The 19608-nt window shown below is 38.4% G+C and overlaps 1 protein-coding gene across 1 annotated transcript; it reads right to left on the reverse strand.

Moving 5' to 3' along the window:
* Positions 1-9242: 9242 nt before the first annotated feature.
* LOC110893268 (early nodulin-75-like) lies at positions 9243-10391 on the reverse strand. Its single transcript, XM_022140380.1, has 2 exons — positions 9731-10391; positions 9243-9337 (listed from the first exon to the last, which is right to left on the reverse strand). The coding sequence occupies exons 1-2, from the start codon at positions 10389-10391 to the stop codon at positions 9243-9245; spliced, it is 756 nt and encodes a 251-aa protein (XP_021996072.1).
* Positions 10392-19608: the final 9217 nt, after the last annotated feature.

Consider the following 19608-nt stretch of genomic DNA (forward strand, 5'->3'; position numbering starts at 1 on the left):
TCCTAATGGATATAAAACATCCATCTAACACAGTTGAAGGAGTTTCTATGGTGCCATCGGCCAATTCTACTTCATATTTCACGCTTAGGGTTTTAACAGGCAGATTTAATAATTTACAAAATTTGTTGTCTACAAACGACTTATCTGCACCTGAATCAAACAACACCCTTGCATAAACATCATTGATAAGAAAGGTACCTGTTATCACATTGTCGTTCTGAACCGCTTCTTGTGCATTCATTTGAAAGACCCGAGCATTGGTCTTTTTACCCTCTTCAGGTTTCTTTGCATACTTTGGGCAGTTGGACTTGATATGTCCCTTCTCGTTACAGTTGTAACAAGTCGCATCCTTTATCTTCTTGCAATCCAACGTTTTATGCTCACTTGATTTGCAGATCCCACAAGCTCTAGGCTACGATTGGGATTTTGTTTCGAACCTGCACTTCCCTAGATGGCGCTTCTTGCAGGTCTTACATTTGGGCTTCTCACCCGACCGTTGGTTATCCTTTTTGAACCCAGAACCCTTCTTGTTCTCAGAGTTCCCCTTATGTTTCTTATCAGAACGGCGTGAGTTCTCATCCTCATGTTTCCTTTTCCCTTCTTTAGAATTCTTGAGCGATCTCTGCCTAACCGCATCAAGAGTAAGAGATAAGGATAGATCAGCCACTGACCTAAAGGTAGTAGGTCTTGATGCTTTCACACTTGCCTTAATTTCTAGAGCTAAACCTCCAATAAAACGAGCTATGTGTTTTGGGGTTCCGGTGTGACCAAGTAAGGAACCAATCGAGACATGGTGTTGAAACTCGTAAGATACACCTGACAATCTAAGTTCTTCATGACCAAGGTCAAGAAGTCAGTCTCAATTTTCTCAACTTCATGTTGAGGACAAAAATTTTCTTTGATTAGAGAAACAAACTGAACCCATGTCAGATTATACAATGGGATCTTCCCTGTAGCTTGGATCAGTGACCTCCACCAAGCTAGAGCTTCTCCTTTAAAAGATTGTGACACGAACTTTACAATGTCCTGTTCTGCGCAACCACTAATATCAACCACTGTATCAATCTCGTCGAGCCAAGTCATACAATCTATGGCTCCTTTCTCCCCTGTGAAGTCTCTGGGTTTGCAGGAGACGAAATACTTATATGAACTGGTTTTAACACGCGGCTCCTAATTGAGCACGATTCGGTTGGATGGAACACTCCTCTGATTTGAAGAATGATGAGATTCGTCCTTATGAGATACATGAGTCTTAGAGGGTAGTTTTGGATGAGGTACCGATAGGGTCTTGCTCCGAGTACCACTTGATTCTTTAAACTGCCTGTCCATGGCTTTAGTAACAACATTGTCAATCAATGCTTGAAGATCCGCACCAGTTACGTTGATTCTGGTAGAATCATGATTCTCTCTCGGGTGACTGTTGACTTCTTCTGATTCTGCCATGTAGCTTGATTGCTACATAAAATGATGAGAATGATTTATTCAGAAGTCTACTATGGAATAGTCATCTTGATGATTCATTAACCATGGTATCAACAAACCATATCGGTTAATTTGTTAGTCACGTTTATTCAGGATTTTCATTATAATTATCCTCAGTTATAATTCATTAAAATATTAGAGTGGCACAAAAGGCCTAGTCATAAGGACAATTTTATAATATAAGCCATGATCTTATAGGATCGAGGCATTAAGGCTTGAACATAGTTCATCACCTTTTTTTGACAGGGAGTCGTAGACTACAACTGTCTTTTGTCTCAAAGGACAATAAATATGGCCCATTGGCACTTCATCACTAATGGATGTTTAAATAATAAATAAAGAAAAGGGAATTGGAAGAATCCAATATAAGGATGACTTGTGTGATTTTGTCGAATCACATTTGCCAGGAGTGTTAACATGTTTTCAGATGTTAACAAGGATTTGAATCTTAAAAAGGGACTACCATCATGGCCCTGTCTTAGAATGACCCATGGGCTAGGTTTTACCTTTAAGATTTTGTTTAATATTTAATGGCAGATCAATTACAAAAAGGAATGATATTTTGATTTATTTCATATATTATATTCATGCATATAATGACAAATGAAATTTTAAAATTAAAACATTCCATTAAATTTAAATGAAGTACATAATTGCCCTAAACGGGACTTTTACATAAATAACTTGCCCACGTAGGGGCTAAAATGAAAATACAAGTCCTCGCGGGGACTAGGTACATAAATAAATGTCCACACAGGGACTTAATTGAAAATTAAAATTACAAAACAAACAAATAAGGAATTTCAATAATCCCTTCTCTTCTTCCCCTTGATTAAATCAGCCAAACCCTTAAGTAGACCCCGGCGACTCCTACGCTCCTCATGCACATCCCGTTCCACCTGGTTCAACCTCTGAAGGATCTCCTGCTGCTGCGGTGGTTGGATCTGTGGCGGCTGCGGCTGCTGCTGCTGCTGCAGAGGTTGAGGAGGTGGTGGGTATTTGTTGGTGCAGTCATCTGTCATCTTCGTCTTAATATCGAGTCTCGGGTTCGTTGCGAGTTTGGATCAAACATTATGTCATCATCTTTGATGATGACATCACAATGATGACACCATCCATTACATCATCTCATATAAGACAAATTTATGATGGTCCAATGAGAAACTCCCATTTGATGGTCCAATGAGAAAAGTAAAAAATGATGGTCCTATAAGAGATTTCCATGTGAGAAGACTTGACCGTTTGAATATTGTAACATTCATGTTGGCCGTTTGATTAAGAGGTGACCGTTTGAAAGGACCAATCACATGTAAGGTCCAATCGTTTGAAAGTAGATGTCCGTTTGAGAGTCGCCGTTTGAAGACTTCGTTTGAAATTTGTGTCCGTTTGAAGATGTTCAAACGATAGTGTCGTATAGTATAAATAGGTGTTAAACGAGTTCATTTGTAACGATAGGGTCAATTGATACCGAAGTGCTGCCGGTATTTCCTCTCACTGTAAACACTGTTATTTGAATGTACAAGAGGATTAAAGTGTATTTCAAGCTGTTTTCAAGTTCGTTTCTTAGTTTCCGCCTCTGAAACGGACTAGAGCTCTTCCAAACGACTCATTCAGGTCGAAACCGATCCTACAAGTGGTATCAGAGCTCAGGACGAGGAGTTCTTGCCATATTCAGCTTGAAAATCTGATTTTCTACACCTTCTTTCATAAAATTGATATTTTTCATGGTTAAAATCGGCTATAATTTTCACAATGTGTGTGTAATAGTGTTTTGACAAATCCTTGAAAATATCAGCTCAAAATTCGAATTAAAAGTGGCAAAAATGACTTGAAATCTGGCTTCCGTTTGAACGAAGCATAGCTTTCCGTTTGAAAACTGCTGCCTATCGTTTGAAATTGGCTCCCAATCGTTTGAAAATAGCTCCTGATCGTTTGAATGTATCACTTCCGTTTGAACAATACTTTCCGTTTGAAATTGACCACTTGAAATATTAAAATTGATCATGTGATAGGTGTCAGACCCTCGTAAATTGATACTAGTTTGCATGTGATTTACTCATATATTTTGTCGGTTTGGGTCAGATTACATGTGAAATTGTGTTGGTTTTTATCAAAAATCAGAAGTCATATGATTCTTTGTCAGATTGTATCAGTATTGCATGTGTCAGTTTTGGCCCAATCATATGTCAAAGGTTTAAGGTCCAATGAGCTATTAGATCATTGCTAATTGTAACAAGTTGGCGGCCCATAGTCTCTACATCAGTTTTATTAAAGTTGCTTGTGAGTAGTCATTTGTGAGGAGAATTGCATGTGAATTCGATAAAGTTGTCGGCTATCATTTAATGTTGAACAATTAAAGTTGCCATGTGAATGTTGAATATTGTCAGTTAATAGATGGTAAGGTCCAATAGAAATATTTTTTTAAATAAAAAAAAACGTTTGACATCAAAAAGATAAAAATAGCCGGACATTCATTCATTGTGTCTATTAAAGATAAGGCCCTATCATATTATTTGGATCATTTGTCGGCTGTTAGTGGTATCATTTTGGTGGCCCATGTGATTAGTTGTTTTAAATGATCGTTGTGCGTGTGAGATTTTGTCTTCTCAATATAGTTGGCTCAATCATCATCAAGTGTTAAAAAAATCATTTGGTTACACTGTTGGGGTGAAATATCCTTATTGATAATTAGTTGCATGTGAAGCAAGTTCTCGGCCCATCTCGTCCCATCAAATTTGTTCAAAACAGTTTGAAGAAAGTTAGTTTGTAGTGTGATTTTTAGCTCAGTTGGCACAAAATTCAAGTCATATCAGTTGGAAGTTGGGCAAGGTCGTTTGAAAGTCCATCACTTCATTCGTAGTGAATCTGGTCGTTTGAGTTTGATCCGGGTCATAGCATTTCGTACAGTTTGACAACTTAAATCTCAGTTTTCATCAAGTTCAGTTCTCACAGTCTGCCAATTTCAATCTTCAGTCCGCACGGAATAGTCATCAGTTCGAGTGATTCAGTTCGCATAGAGTATCAGTTTGATTCAGTTGCTTTGATAAGTGTTTTAAACTGATTGTGTTTTGTTTGTTTGTTCCAGGTGTTTCACGAGGTGAATCATTTCATTCGAAAGGGGATCTAGTTTGAATTTGATATTTCATTTTAAGTGACTGTCTCGATAAACGTGTTTCCGAATCATGGACTTAAAATTCTTTAATATGACTAGTGAAACAATTAATAGAATAAATGTATTAAAGAAAGAATTTGATTTGTTTTCAGGTTATCCAGGAGAAAGTACAAAGAGTATTATTGAGAGGTATAGTCATCTTGTTCGCTTAATGTCTGAGAAGGGTATTCAGAAAAAACCAAATGAATGGGTTAAGAGATTAGCCAATTCCATACCTCAACAAGAATGGGGTACATATCTGTTGGAGTTAAAAAGAAATGGAGAATACTCTAGATTGTCAATTTGTCAATTCATTAAGAAGCTTGAAGAACAAATGGAGAACAATGATGTGAATAAGAAGAATCAAGAAGAAAAATCCGTTTCATCCGATGAAAGTTCAGAAGTATCAATTGTTGTTGATCAAACATCAACTGATTCTGGTTCTTCAGATGAAAGTTCCGAAAGAACATTCGTTTTTGATCAAACATCATCTAACTCTGGTTCTTCGGATGATAGTTCTGACAAATCAGTAGAGTTTGACCAATCACCAACTGATAATAGTAGTGTTAATGAGAAGATTATTGAAGCAGAAAAGGTGACTGAAGCTAAGAAAGTTGTTGAAGTTGAAAAAATCATAGAGATCGAAAAAATTGTCGAAGTCACAAAACCTTGTCTTACGTGTTTAGATTCTTGTAAACAATGTATAGAAAAAGATGAGAGGTTTAGTGAGTTAGAAAAGTTGAAAGAAAAATTGTTGTTTGATGTAAAGAACTTGAAAAAGTCGTATGATGTATTGAACAGGCATGTGAATAGTCTGGAGAAGACTAACTCTGAAAGAGAGAAAGCTTTGAAGATGATGAATGCTACCATGATGACAAAGCAGAAAGAGATCAACATGTACATAGAAGAATGTGCAAAGTGGAAGAAAGAGTTGGATAGTGAAGCAGCTGAAAATGAAAGAATCAGAAGATTGCTGCAAAGTTACAAAGGTTGTGCCTACATAATTGACAGAATTTATCCAACAGTTGAAGGTTTTGAGGCATTTAAAGATGAACAGCCAAAGAAGAAGAAGGATACTGGTAAGAAACAGGGTGTCTGTTATAATAAGTGTCCGCCTCCGATTTGGGAAGGGTACTCGCCTAGAAAACCTAATGAAGAAGAACTAAAACAGGCAGTCAATATTAAGCTAGAGTCCGAGATAACCGATGTCTTACCGGACAATATTGACGTCACATTCACAGCGTCCGACACAGATCATGAGTCCGAACTGATAAAACGAGTGGTCGATCAGGTGTTGGATAAGGATGAGGAGTCAGAGTCAAAGTCCGAGTCCGAAAGTTCGTGTCAGTCAGTTAGGAGTTCGAGTTCGTGTGATAAGAGTTCAAAATCGTCGGGAAAACGGGTTTACAGTAAAGAGTTTTTATTGTCAAAATCTAATTTGAATGACGAAACGTTTGAAGTTGCATATACTTTGAATGGTTCTGACAAATTATATTTTGATAAAGAGTTTCCAATAAGAGGTGTTAAACCAGAAATGATTAAGAAGGTTTTCAAACTTACAGAAATTAATATTTCAGAAATAAAAGATTTAAATCTTAATGGTAAACCTAAATTTTACACCTCAAGAGTTCAACAACGACTAAACAAGAAAAAAGGTTACAATTCTGGTTCTGGTTTTCAAAAGAAATCAAACCAAAATCGTAGCTACAAAAAGAAAGGACTTGGTTTTACTCCACCAGAAAACTATAAAAATGGAAAATTTTCTAAAACAAATACAAAATTTGTTTCAGGTACAAGCTCGGAAGAGGAAGCAAAAAGCTCATTCTGGAAACAAACAAATCAAGAATTTCTAGCCGAGAAGAGAAAGAATGGAGCTTACGTGAAGAAAGAAACCAGAACCTGTTTCCGATGCAATGAAGCCGGTCACATTGCATGGAATTGTCCGAAAGCGACGAACACAAAACAGGGAGTTTCTGGAAAATTGAAAGAAGTTATTGTTGATAAAACCGAACCACCAACTGAACAATTTAAAGTTTTCAAAAATTCAACATTTGAAGTTGGTGAGTGTTCGAAGAGATTTTACAGGCGTAGTGTGAAACTTGACAACCAAAAATGGGTTGTTAAGAAATCTGAGGTAAAATCTGGCGATGAATCTGATTCCACAAAATCAGAGGAGCCACAGTTTGATGAGAGTGATGAAAACTCAGTTCCTTCAATGGATGATGAGAACTTTCCACCATTGAGGACTGAGAATTTTAAAAAGAAAGCTGGAAAGTCTGAAATCTCAAATCAGAGTTTTTCTGAAAACGATAACTTTGATGTTGAGAAAGCATTTAATGGTAAAGTGAAGAGAATTTTTGGAAAAATGATTGATGGAAAGGTGAAAGGGGTAAAAGACTTTTACGCTACAAAGAAAGCAACTTACACCCCAACAAAATCTGAATTGAAATCACCCAAGGCTGGTCAGGCTTGGGTGGACATTTTCTTTGCTTGAAAATCCTGACTTGCCGGAGATCCCAAGTTTGTAATCGTGGATCAGGAATCGGCATAATTCGTGTATTATGAGTTTGTATGAAAAAATTCTTAAAATTGTAATAACTTTACAGGTTGAATGACTACGCCGGAGCTTCCAGGTTGGTAAGTGCGAAGCAGGAATCGGCATTCTGATTGGTAAAATGATTTGTGTAGAAGTGACATACCTACAAGTGGTATTGTTTGGTTATTTTTACAAGTGGTACAGGTTGCTTGATTGCAAACAGTGAATCAAGGACATTAAGTTGTACTTGATTTACTATATTTGATAAAACTGACAAGATGATGAACCATATCCCCGTACTTAAACAAGTGGTAAATTTACAAGTGGTAAAACAAACTCATTTTCCAGAAAAATCATTTTGATTAAAACAAACTTAAGTGTTTTGAAATCTAAATGAGAAAATGGTTTGTGAAAGGGGGAATTCAGATTGTTTATGCCTAGTGAATGGCGAATTGATGCGATTTGATATTGGTTGTCATATTTCTGTATAGTTTGTTTTCAATTTTTCTTTAATGTGTTTGCATTTTAGGGGGAGTAGAAATTTCAGAAAATCCAAAAACATTAGAAAATTTGAAAAAGCCAAAAAATGATAAAATTCTAAAATGAGTTTCGTTGTGAAAAGAGGAAATGATAGTACATCAACGGACTATCACAACATGCTAAAGAATTGGAAAGTTTAAAAGTGATAAACAATCTTACTGCGGATGTGTCAGTAGATTTTTACACATTTAGTAGATTGTGACGAGATATAAACCTAAATTTCAAACTTGCTTATTCTGTGGGTTAACAAAACTGCTTGGATATATAGGTAACCCCTGAAATCTTGTTTGAAAGGTCCCTTATTCTGAGATACTAGGTCTTTATGCTCAGTGATATCTGGGGTATTATCCCGGAACTTCTGCTGTATGGAAATACTGACCTAGTCCCCGGATAATACTTTCTGCAAATGCTTGAAAAAGCGCCGCCCTCAGCAAATCGATGAAACAATAAAATTGATAGTCATTGCTGTTGTAAAAAAGATCCTCTAAAGGGGACCCACCAAAAGTCGAGCCGTCATCTCTCTGCTGAACGGAAGTTCTGACCTGAGCTCTTACGGCCCTCGCAATTAACCCCTTACAGATATCATCTGTGGTATACTCACCTGTAAGACTGAATATTGGGATATGGATACGGGAGTATATTCAAGTAGTGGGACACACGGATAAGTTTAAGTTCTTAAAACATTAATATAGTATCTCGGAACAGTTGAAATTTGTGTGAAAATTTAAGTGGACAGATATACTGACAATCTAAGTGAATTGTTTAGAACTTAAAATGAAATGAAGCTTAATGGTGTTGGTGACTTGTCTCATAAACTGATATGATCCTCTTACACGAACTCACAAAAATATTGTTTGTAAATATTTCTTTACTGCATTTCATATTTCTTTCAGAAAAACCAAAAAGATTTTCAGTGTGTTTTAGCATAAAGTTTCAGAAAATTCAAAAAGATTTTCGATAACTGATATTGAAAAGCAGATTTTCAAAATTCCAAGTGCTAAACATGATGAGTAATATTTGAGGGGGAGTGTATGTTTGGAATTAAATGTTTTCATAATCTAACCTTATAGTGGTTCATCAGATTGGAATATCTGTGTTTGTTTTGAAGGAGAGTCTGAATTAGTGCGAGTGTTTATGTTTGAGATATATATGTGAGAGAAATTTACTTTGAGGTAGAGTTTTTGCAGGATAAGATGAAAAGGTGTTAGATGGAAAGACATACAACGATCCTAATGCTGATGATGCTGATGATCTGAAGAAATGCCAGCATATCGCAAGGGGGAGTCTGAAGACCTGCAAGAAAAGACTAAGAGTGAAGTCCAGAGACGGATCAAGACTGAAGATATTGAAGACTCGACACTTAAGACTCGTCAACATCTGAGGGGGAGTCTGTTGGTGCAGTCATCTGTCGTCTTCGTCTTAATATCGAGTCTCGGGTTCGTTGCGAGTTTGGATCAAACATTATGTCATCATCTTTGATGATGACATCACAATGATGACACCATCCATTACATCATCTCATATAAGACAAATTTATGATGGTCCAATGAGAAACTCCCATTTGATGGTCCAATGAGAAAAGTCAAAAATGATGGTCCTATAAGAGATTTCCATGTGAGAAGACTTGACTGTTTGAATATTGTAACATTCATGTTGGCCGTTTGATTAAGAGGTGACCGTTTGAAAGGACCAATCACATGTAAGGTCCAATCGTTTGAAAGTAGATGTCCGTTTGAGAGTCGCCGTTTGAAGACTTCGTTTGAAATTTGTGTCCGTTTGAAGATGTTCAAACGATAGTGTCGTATAGTATAAATAGGTGTCAAACGAGTTCATTTGTAACGATAGGGTCAATTGATACCGAAGTGCTGCTGGTATTTCCTCTCACTGTAAACACTGTTATTTGAATGTACAAGAGGATTAAAGTGTATTTCAAGCTGTTTTCAAGTTCGTTTCTTAGTTTCCGCCTCTGAAACGGACTAGAGCTCTTCCGAACGACTCATTCAGGTCGAAACCGATCCTACAGTATTGATACCCATATGCTGGGTATCCAGTTGGATACGAAGCTTGAAAGGGCCCTTCAAGATGAAGAGCATTGTAGTTTGCCGCCTCGAGATACGGGTTAACACTAGGGGCGTTGTAGTAGTTATAGCCAGAGTAGGCTGGCTGCTCAAAAGGGTTATACGCTGCTGCACCGGCGTAAAAAGATATTGGGTTATCAAAACCCATGTGTGGTGGTGGTGGTGCGACTGGCGGAGAGTCAACCTCGGAAACTGGGTTTGAAGGCCCACCCATTTGTGGGTCTTCATACAACGGCGGGTAGTGGCTGATGCTACTGTGTTGGGGGGTGCTGAAGTGGAATCCCCCCGGCACGGACATTCGTGCACCTGATCTTCTTCGCCTCGGTGGTTCAGGAGGCGGTTGCTGCTCTGGCGGCAGCGGTGGCGGTGGTGTGACCGCCTCAAAATGTGGGTCCTCTGAGGGGACCTGTTGGTGTGGTGATGAGTGGTGGGAAGGTGTGTATTTCCAGTTATAATTACACCACCACTGGGAAAATGAGTCGGGACCTCTATAAGGCGAACCATGGAAAGATGATCCGTCTGAAATCTCTATGGGATGCGTGGGCGTCCTAGTTGGTGGCTCGGCAGGCTCTGGATATGGATCCTCATCCATATCCATATCCATATCCTAGGCTCCAGGAAAGTGGTCTTCTGGTCCCAATGGGTTATGGCCCATTGGTTCTTCACTCACGTTCTCCGGGTTGAACCGGCTGTGAAAGTATGGGGTCGGGTCCTGAAAAGCCCGGTGTGAACTCGACCGCTGCAATGGAAGGAAGGAGTGGTGAGAATCATTGGGCTCGTTTTCTGATTGTGGCCCAAAGGAGTGGTGATACGAGGGCGAAGAGCTAAGCGAGACAGTACGCCTCGCGGGTTCCAAATATGTTCTCTAGTCTCCTTGAGGACGATAGCTCATGGTTGCTGAAGGAGTTCGCTGGTGTGATGGCCCGGCCTCGTGGTCATGACTTGTGAAAACTGGGGCTTTTCTGCCTCTACCTCTTCCTCTGATACGTGGCGGCATTTTCTTGTTCCTGTCAAAACAAACAAAAGAAACAACCAAGGAAAACAATAAAGGACAAAATAAATAAGATTAGGATTAGTCCTAAGTCCTTTGCCTAGACTCGGAAGTCAAGGAATGTGCAACTGTGTCATTGAGATTAAACACAAAAGGCTAGTGTTTAATTCACTCAATGTTGGCTCTGATACCAACCTGTCACACCCCGATATTTCCACGTATTACTGGTGGGCCCGGTGGGGAGTATCGTGACGTTGTTGATATCATCATAGTCAAATAATCATAGTTCAATGCACAGCGGAAGTCTAAAGTAGAAATATTACAAACTGAGTCGAAAGTAACATAAAATATTACACAACGGGTTGTAAAAGGATCCACAGGCGGATCTAAAATAAAAGAAATATTGTTCAACAGATTTAAGCATCAAAAGCTTGCAAGACTCTTTATTTGATACTAGGAGTAGCCGACCCATTTCGCTTAGTACCTGCACTTAACCTTTTTGGAAAATACATCAGTTTACACTGGTAAATACAATTAACTGACTCTTTTTGAAAATATTTAAGAAAATTGATTTAAATGCACAAGGCACAAATATTCTTTTATAACTTGGGATAATTATTTAAAAATAATCTTGTAAAAGAATTATATGTTTGTCATACATCCAGTAGCCCGGGTTAGAAGTACCGGGTTAAAGATTAATAGACACACCACATAATATAAACCCACAGTGAGTTATTCTCAACAAGCGGGTATATCTTTTTACATACGCACCGACAGGTGTATGCCTACACCCCGTGCTTAATTCGTGGCCATTTCAATGAATGAGCCGAGGATATCCAGGACATGGTCATTAACCCCCCAAAGGCTTAAAACAAACAAAATAGATTAAACGGGTTATCTCAATGATTTAACCATTATTCGATTAAAGATTCAATACCCGACCAAACGGTATTATTAAATACCGTACCCCAAGCCCGTATAAGGGAAAATAAGTTAAAAGTATTTACCTGAGCAAAATATAATTTAATCTCATCCGTATAACAATCAGCAAGTGCAAATAGCTTTTACTGGGCTCCTAAATCTGGAACGAAGGTTTTAATAACCTATTAGATTCCTAACGGGTCTTACTTAAGTTTAAACTTAGACCGGTTAGTTTTAATGAAAGGTTTACGGTCCAAAATGCAAGATTAAGCGAAGACCGGATTAGAATGTGATTTAGACCCGACAAGTATGAAGAATTGTATAATATGGGTAAACTAAATACATTCTGGATTTTGAAGTAAAAATGATAAGGTTTGACCCGTTTCGGTTAATTTATGCAAACTAGTTACATAAACCGCACCGAACGCGAAAAAATGCATAACGGGTAACCAAATGAGTCATGAACATGTTTCACAAGTGAATATGCCTTAAATATGTTGTGATGTCAGTAGGATACCTTCCATTATGCCCAAAACAAAATTAATATCAATTTAAGCCCCGTAGGGGTATTTTGGTCATTTTAAGGATTATAAGAGAGGTTAAATAACAATCTGAGGTTCTGGTCTAAAATGATCAGTAAAAATATTTATTTTTGCAAGTTATATCAGTAAGATATTGTATATATGTGAAATTTATCATTTATGACCAAACTATGCACCGTAGGGGCATTTTGGTCATTTCACATATGCTAAAAGGGTCAAATTTGGAAATCTGAGTTCAAAACTTTTACCTATTGTTTAAGTATAAAAGTTTACTTATAATATCAGTAGGTAATGAATCTTAAGTGTCAAATATAGTTTTAACCCATACTATGCGTTTAAAAAGCGTAAAAGTCGGTATTTGATGATTTTCGGGTTATATAAGGAAAGCGGAGATTTTGATCAGTCTATAAGGCTTAAAATATTTTATTTAACATATGAAATAAGTAGGAAAAGGTTTGGTATCAAAATGTTATGTAAAACTCATTTTATCCAAGAAAAGGGCAATTTTGTCAATACCGAATTTACATTAAAACTCTATAGTTTAATCAGTTTAAAATTCAATAAAAGTTTCCAAAAATCCCTAAATATTATATTATATTAGTAGGTATAAATTTTGGTGACAAAAATTGGGTTTGAATATTATTTATGCTAAAAATGCCATTTAATTAATAAAAAGACCTCAATTTACGATATTAAGCATAACTCCTAATTTAGACCATAAACTAATATCAAATTTTTAGGACATGCTTATAAATCAGTAATAAAGGTTTTTGTCCTCTCACATTTTCAAAAATATCATTTTAATATCAAAAGGGCATAATGATCAACTTTTAAGCATTTAACGGAAACATGCAATGAACTAGGATTTCTATGGAACGAAGTTGTATAAGCTTAGAGGGTTATACTAACCTGTAATATGGTCCTAAAGGAACCCTAAGGCATATCTAAAACAAGCTAAATCGGGTCAGAACTGAAAGTCAAAGCAAAAGTCTACTTTTGCGACTTTCGGTTCTGAACCGAGCCTAAACTCAGAATTTTCGGGTTGAACATGCCTAAACATGTTCTTATATTATTTACCAAGTTATTTTAGTGTTTAAACATGTTCCATAACCTCTGCATTACTAGTTATGAATTTATTTGCAAAAACAGATTCCGTTGACTTTTTATTAATAAGTTTGACCCGACAATCGACCAAGTTAGAGTGAAAATCAGTAGGTGCCCTTTTAAAGATTTATTACCTACATAATTACCAACTCATAGCCACTTTTAAAACGAACACTGGCTGGACCATTTGTGATTAATCACTAAGTCAAAGCTTAATTATGATTGCTTTGACTTTTGGTCATTAAACTAAGAAAACTTGAACTAGAGAGGCTAAGAATGCTTACAAGAATACTTAGCACGAAATAGGAACTGAGGAAAGCTTCCTAGAGCTCAAAGGGACTCCAGAGAATGAGTTGTGAAGTGATTTTCAAATGTGCAAAAGATCAAGTGAAGAACAAGCCTTTATATAGCAAATTAGATGCTCCAAGATCACTCCATCTGCACCTAGGAGGTAATTCAGCTGTTCACAGGTGTCCCTAGGGCGGTAAAAACTGTTGGCTCAGACCCTGGTATCAAAGAATTGCATGCATAGGTGGTGTAACAGGCTGAACATGCAACTGTCCTTATTTTTGTTCGCTGGCACTTCTTACGCGGGCCGCGTAATACTCTTAAGGAGTCTACGCGGGCCGCGTGGCTCCTCTTAAACCGGAAAACAAGTTTCATATATTGCAGTTTCAGTCCCTAGTCCATTTTTAATTAAAATAACTTTCGTTTATTGCACTTATAACCCCCATAGTTAACTTTTAAGGGCCTTGGGTCATAAACTAACTCCGTTAAGCTCCCGGTTAGTTGTATGATTACCCGAAAAGTCTTGATTTCATCGAAACTCCACAAAATTAATATCTAATATTCTCAAGAGCAAAATATATGATTATTACAATGTTTTTGGGTTCGTTAAAAGGTCATTCAGAGGTTACTTTTAACATGTTGACACTTTTAACCCCTATTCTTCGTAAAATTCCCATTTTAAGCACAAGCGACTTTCTACTGTTCGAAAATTTATTCATTAAAGAATACAAACGTTGTGTGAGGTCAAACAGAGGCACAAGAATGGCATGTTGACACTTTGGATCCTTTTACTAACATATTTACATTGTTTGACAACTTTAGTCCCTCCAGATCAATCCATTACACGTTTAAAGTCCATGACACGAGTCTTTATTATATTGGTCGTGATTTTACGAGGTGTTACACAAACCACACATGACCCCACATAAATAAATTGAAATAAAAAACATGATTATGAAACAAGCGATGTGTAGGAAAAGGACCTTAAAATCTCGGGTTGTCACATCATCCCCAATTTGAAAGAAATTTCGTCCTGAAATTTGATAAGCAATCCAAAGCAGCACGTTGTTAGGTCAGGATGACTGTGGATTTTCCCCAGGTGCCACATCATCCCTAACTTGAAAGGGAATTTCGTCCCGAAATTCACCAGTTGCAACAGGATTAGATTGGTCAGTTGGGAATAGATGAGGATACTTTAGCTTCATCTGTCTTCGCGTTCCCACGTGAACTCCAGTCCACGTCTTGAGTTCCAACGAACTCTCACGATCGGAATTCAACTATGCTTACGGACCTTGACTTCCCGATCCATAATTTCGATGGGTTCTTTGACAAACTGCAATTTGTCGTCGATTTTCAGCTCTTGAAACGGTACCACAAGTGTTTCATCAGATAAACACTTCTTTAGTTGCGACATGTGGAAGACATCATGAACATTACCCAACTCTGTGGGTAAGTCGAGTTTGTAGGCCACTTTACCAATTCATTCCAGAATTTTGAAAGGCCCTACATAACGTGGATTAAGCTTGCCGCGTTTCCCAAACCGCACCACACCCTTCCAGGGTGAAACTTTCAACATGACACGATCGCCTACAGCGAACTCCAAAGATTTCCTACGCTTGTCAGCATAGCTTTTCTGGCGGTCATGCGCTGCCTCCATACGATTTCTGATCTGAACAATTTTCTTTGAAGTTTCAAGTACAAGCTCCGGACCTGTGATCTGGCTGTCACCTACCTCAGCACAACAGAGAGGAGAACGACATTTCCGTCCGTATAATGCTTCAAACGGAGCTGCCTGGATGCTGGTATGGTAGCTATTGTTATAAGAAAACTCTATCAAAGGCAAGTGTTTCTCCCAACCCTTGCCAAAATCAATCTCGCACGCTCTCAGCATGTCTTCAAGTGTCTGGATGGTTCGTTCACTTTGACCAACCGTCTGTGGGTGATAAGCAGTACTCATGTGAAGACGTGAGCCGAACAATTTGTGCATTGATTGCCACAAGTTTGAAATGAAACGCGGGTCACGATCAGAAATAATAGAGGTTGGCACCCCGTGCCTAGAAACCACTTCTTTAAGATAAACAGCAGCAAGTTGTGAGAACTTATCCATTCCCTTGATTGCTAGAAAGTGCGCTGACTTCGTGAGACGATCAACTATCACCCAGATGGTATCGTTTCCGTTTTGAGTTCTTGGCAAACCTATGACGAAATCCATCGCAATTTATTCCCATTTCCACATGGGTATCTCTGGTTGCTGAAGTAGGCCCGAGGGTTTCTGATACTCTACCTTGACCTTCCCGCAAGTCAAACACTTACTCACATAAGTCGTGATGTGAGCCTTTATCTTTGGCCACCAGTACAAAACTTTGAGGTCCTGATACATCTTATCCGAACCCGGATGAACAGAGTATCGGGACTTGTGCGCTTCGTCCATCACAAGCTCTCGAAGATTACCAAACAAAGGGACCCATACACGTTCCATGAAATAGAGAATACCATCAGATCTCTCTACAAGTCGTTTTTCCATGCCCCGCGAATACTCAGCTTCAATGTTCTCCTCCTTCAACGCTTCAGTTTAAGCAGAGCGGATCTGGTCAGGCAAATTAGAATGGATGGTGAGTTGCAAAGTGCGGGCACGTTTGGGTTTCGTTTCCTTCCGACTAAGGGCATCAACTACTACGTTAGCCTTACCTGGATGATACTTGATTGCACAGTCATAGTCATTTAAGAGTTCTACCCAGCGACGCTGTTGCATATTTAATTCCTTCTAGTCAAAGATATGTTGAAGGCTCTTGTGGTCGGTATAAATAGTGCATTTAGTACCGTACAAGTAATGCCTCCAGATTTTAAGCGCAAACACCACAGCCCCCAACTCCAAGTCCTGAGTCGTGTAATTCTTCTCATGGACCTTCAACTGTCGAGAAGCGTAAGCTATCACCTTTTCGCGTTGCATTAGCACACAACCGAGACCTTGAATAGAAGCATCACAATACACCACAAAATCCTCGGTACCTTCGGGTAAGGATAAGATTGGTGCACTGCAGAGTTTTTGTTTTAACAACTGGAAGGCATCTTCTTTTTTCGTTCCCCATGTGTATGCTACGCCTTTTTGTGTTAGTGCGGTGAGAGGTTGAGCGATCTTCGAAAATTCTTTAATAAATCTTCGATAGTGTTGGAACCTTGAGGTTTATTCATAGAGAAATACTAAAGTATAGGGTTGATCTTGTAATGTTTTTAACATGTTAGTTTTGAGTCACATTTGTGTAATGGGTCTTAGTGATCTCGAGTGGGCCTAGGAATGGTTTCGACCCATTCTAGTTAGTATATAAGAAAACCATTGTTATGTTTAGGGGGTTGATCGCTTGGCAGAGAGTTAGAGGCCACTCGAGATCCTTGTGCATCTTGTATCAGTCATCGGTTCTAAGGTGAATGCAAGATAGTATTTTAATTTGATTATTGTGTTTATTTTACTTTATTGTTTTCTTGAATCCGCTTCTGTTTGGATTCCGCACTTACACAAGTAAACATTGATATCATTGAAAGATCCTCTCGGGTTTTACAATTGGTATCAGAGCCAAGAAACCAAGTCTTGGTTCGGTTTTGATATCATTGGATTCAAGAAGGCATTAATTGTTACTGATCTTGTTTGCTAGTGTTTTACAGAATTTCAGTATTATTATTGTGTTCGGATTCAACTGTTCTTTGCAAATATTGTTTAAAGTTGCTGATTTTGGATTGTGATTCGTTGTCTAAGGTGTTTGCTGAATCAACGGAAGTTTGTTGAGGATAAAAGATTCAAAGATCTCATATCTTTGAATTTTTGGAAGCTGCTGAAAATCAGGAATCACATTTACGTTTATCTCACAAGTTTGTTTTGCAGGATCTCGACTCACATTCAGCTTAGTCTCGACTCAAGATCATCAGTCTCGATTGCTTAATTCTTCTGTCTCGAGTAGAAATAACGTTCTGGTCTCGACTCGCAACTGCTGTGGTCTCGAGTTGGGCATCTTTAACTCGAAACCATTTGTCTCGACTGGTTTCAAGTTTTGGTTGTTCCTGATCTCGACTCACAACACTGGTCTCGACTCAGGATTTAGTTGACTCGCAACAACTGTCTCGACTCAGGATAAGATACACTTACTGGTTCAGTCTCGACTCCTGTCTCGACTCGCAACGACATTTGCAACGTCATTCAGATTGTGAACTTTGGACTCTTGGACTCTTGGACTTAAATAATTAATTAATTAGTAAATTAATTAAGTAATTGAGTAACAATGACTTCAAGTAATCAAAGTGTTGACCTGGCAGCTATGACTAAGCATCAAGAATTGGATTCCATCATTGGAACCACCACTCGTGTTCCCCGGTTGTTAGATGGAAATGAATTCCCTGAGTGGAAGTGGCGTTTCGAAAAACATGTTAAGGTCAAAGATGCAAAAATCTGGCGAAGTATTCTAAGAGGCCCAAGAGAAATTATGATGGATAGTCCTACTGATGCTGGTGTGAAAGTGAAAAAGCCTGTTGATCGATATACCGAAGAAGATTTTAAAATTGTCGAGGAAGATGGTATGGCATTTTCTTACCTGACCATGGCATTGGGACCAGACATTGCTATTGGTTTTCGCACTTGCAAATTTGCTAAGGAATTGTGGGAATCATTAATAGATGTCTATGAAGGCAATGAAGATATGAAAGAGAGTCGTAGAAATTTGCTGAGTCAAAGTTTCAACAATTGTAATCTTATATATGGAGAGACTGTTGATAATCAAATTCAGAGATTCGTTAAGTTAGTTACTCAAATGCAGATGGAGGAAATGCACACGTCAAATGCCTCATCTAATAGGCAGCTTCTAAATGCTTTACCAAAAAGTTGGGATCATCACGTCGCAATGATCAAGAAAACCAAGGATCTAGCAAGATGTAGCTTATCTTAAATGATTTCTCACATTAAGGCTTGTGAGCTAGATGATTAACAAAGAGAAACAAATTACAAGAATAGCATGTTGGCTGCTGGATTCACTGCAACACCCTCGACATCAAGCAATAATACTGCTTTTGTGTCTCACGCTGGTTTTCAAATGTTCAGCAACTCTGCTTCTGCTAAAGTTGCTCCTACCTCACCAAATCTGTACTACTTTGGAACTCCAGCACCTGCTGCTGCTGCACCACCTTCTGCTAATGCTACTGCTGCTGCATCATCAACTCCCACTGCCAAAAACGAGATGATTGCTTTCTTTTCGCAACAGTCAAAGGAAAACCTTGATATAGCTGCTTCTGTCATAAATTGCTTGAATGCTTTTGCTGCTGGTAAACTTAATCCTCCTAAGTTTTCTATGGATGACTTAGATCAAATTCATCATGTAGAAGAAATGGATATAACTTGGCAGATGGCTATGGCAGCATTTAGAGCCAAAAAATTTGTGAATAAAACCGGGAGAAACAAATGGCAAGGTCTTACCTTTACTGGACCCACAAAAATGCCATTTGAGTTTCGTTGCTACAATTGTCATGAACCAGGTCATTTGGCAAGAAACTGTACCAAACCTAGGGTCAATAGTGAACGAACTCCAGCCCAACCTGCTACGCCTGCTACACCTAATCGAGAGAGAGATCTTGTGATCACATCGAACATGTCTGCTGATGCTGCTGCCAGTGGAAGTCCTCAACCTCTGGAATTAGCTCAAGCCTTGGTGGTTCAGCCTGATTCGCCCTTTGATTGGAATTCGGAAATTGAGCGACTGAACATCTCAGCTCCAGAAAATCAAGCTGATTAAAGCAACATTGCTTTCATGGCCACAGATGATCAAGTTTCAGCGCCTGAGGATGAGACATCAGCATCCGAGGAGGAGATTTCAGCTGAAAATCTTGCTTTCATGACTCAGATTCTTTCAGCTCCAGTCAAAGGTCTCACCAAAGAAAAGGTAATTTCTGTTTTCTGTACCCCTGAATGTAGAGAACGAGTTGAAGCCTATAGAATA

Source organism: Helianthus annuus, chromosome 15, assembly GCF_002127325.2.
Source record: "Helianthus annuus cultivar XRQ/B chromosome 15, HanXRQr2.0-SUNRISE, whole genome shotgun sequence".
NCBI classification, from domain to species: domain Eukaryota; kingdom Viridiplantae; phylum Streptophyta; class Magnoliopsida; order Asterales; family Asteraceae; genus Helianthus; species Helianthus annuus.

Excerpts from the sequence above, each read along its gene's own strand:
- LOC110893268 (XM_022140380.1), bottom strand. The coding sequence starts at position 10,391 with ATGGATATGGATATGGATGAGGATCCATATCCAGAGCCTGCCGAGCCA. Across the intron at positions 9,338-9,730 it reads AGCATATGGGTATCAATACT|TCAAGTCTTCTCACATGGAA; the intron begins GTAGGATCGGTT and ends ATATTCAAACAG.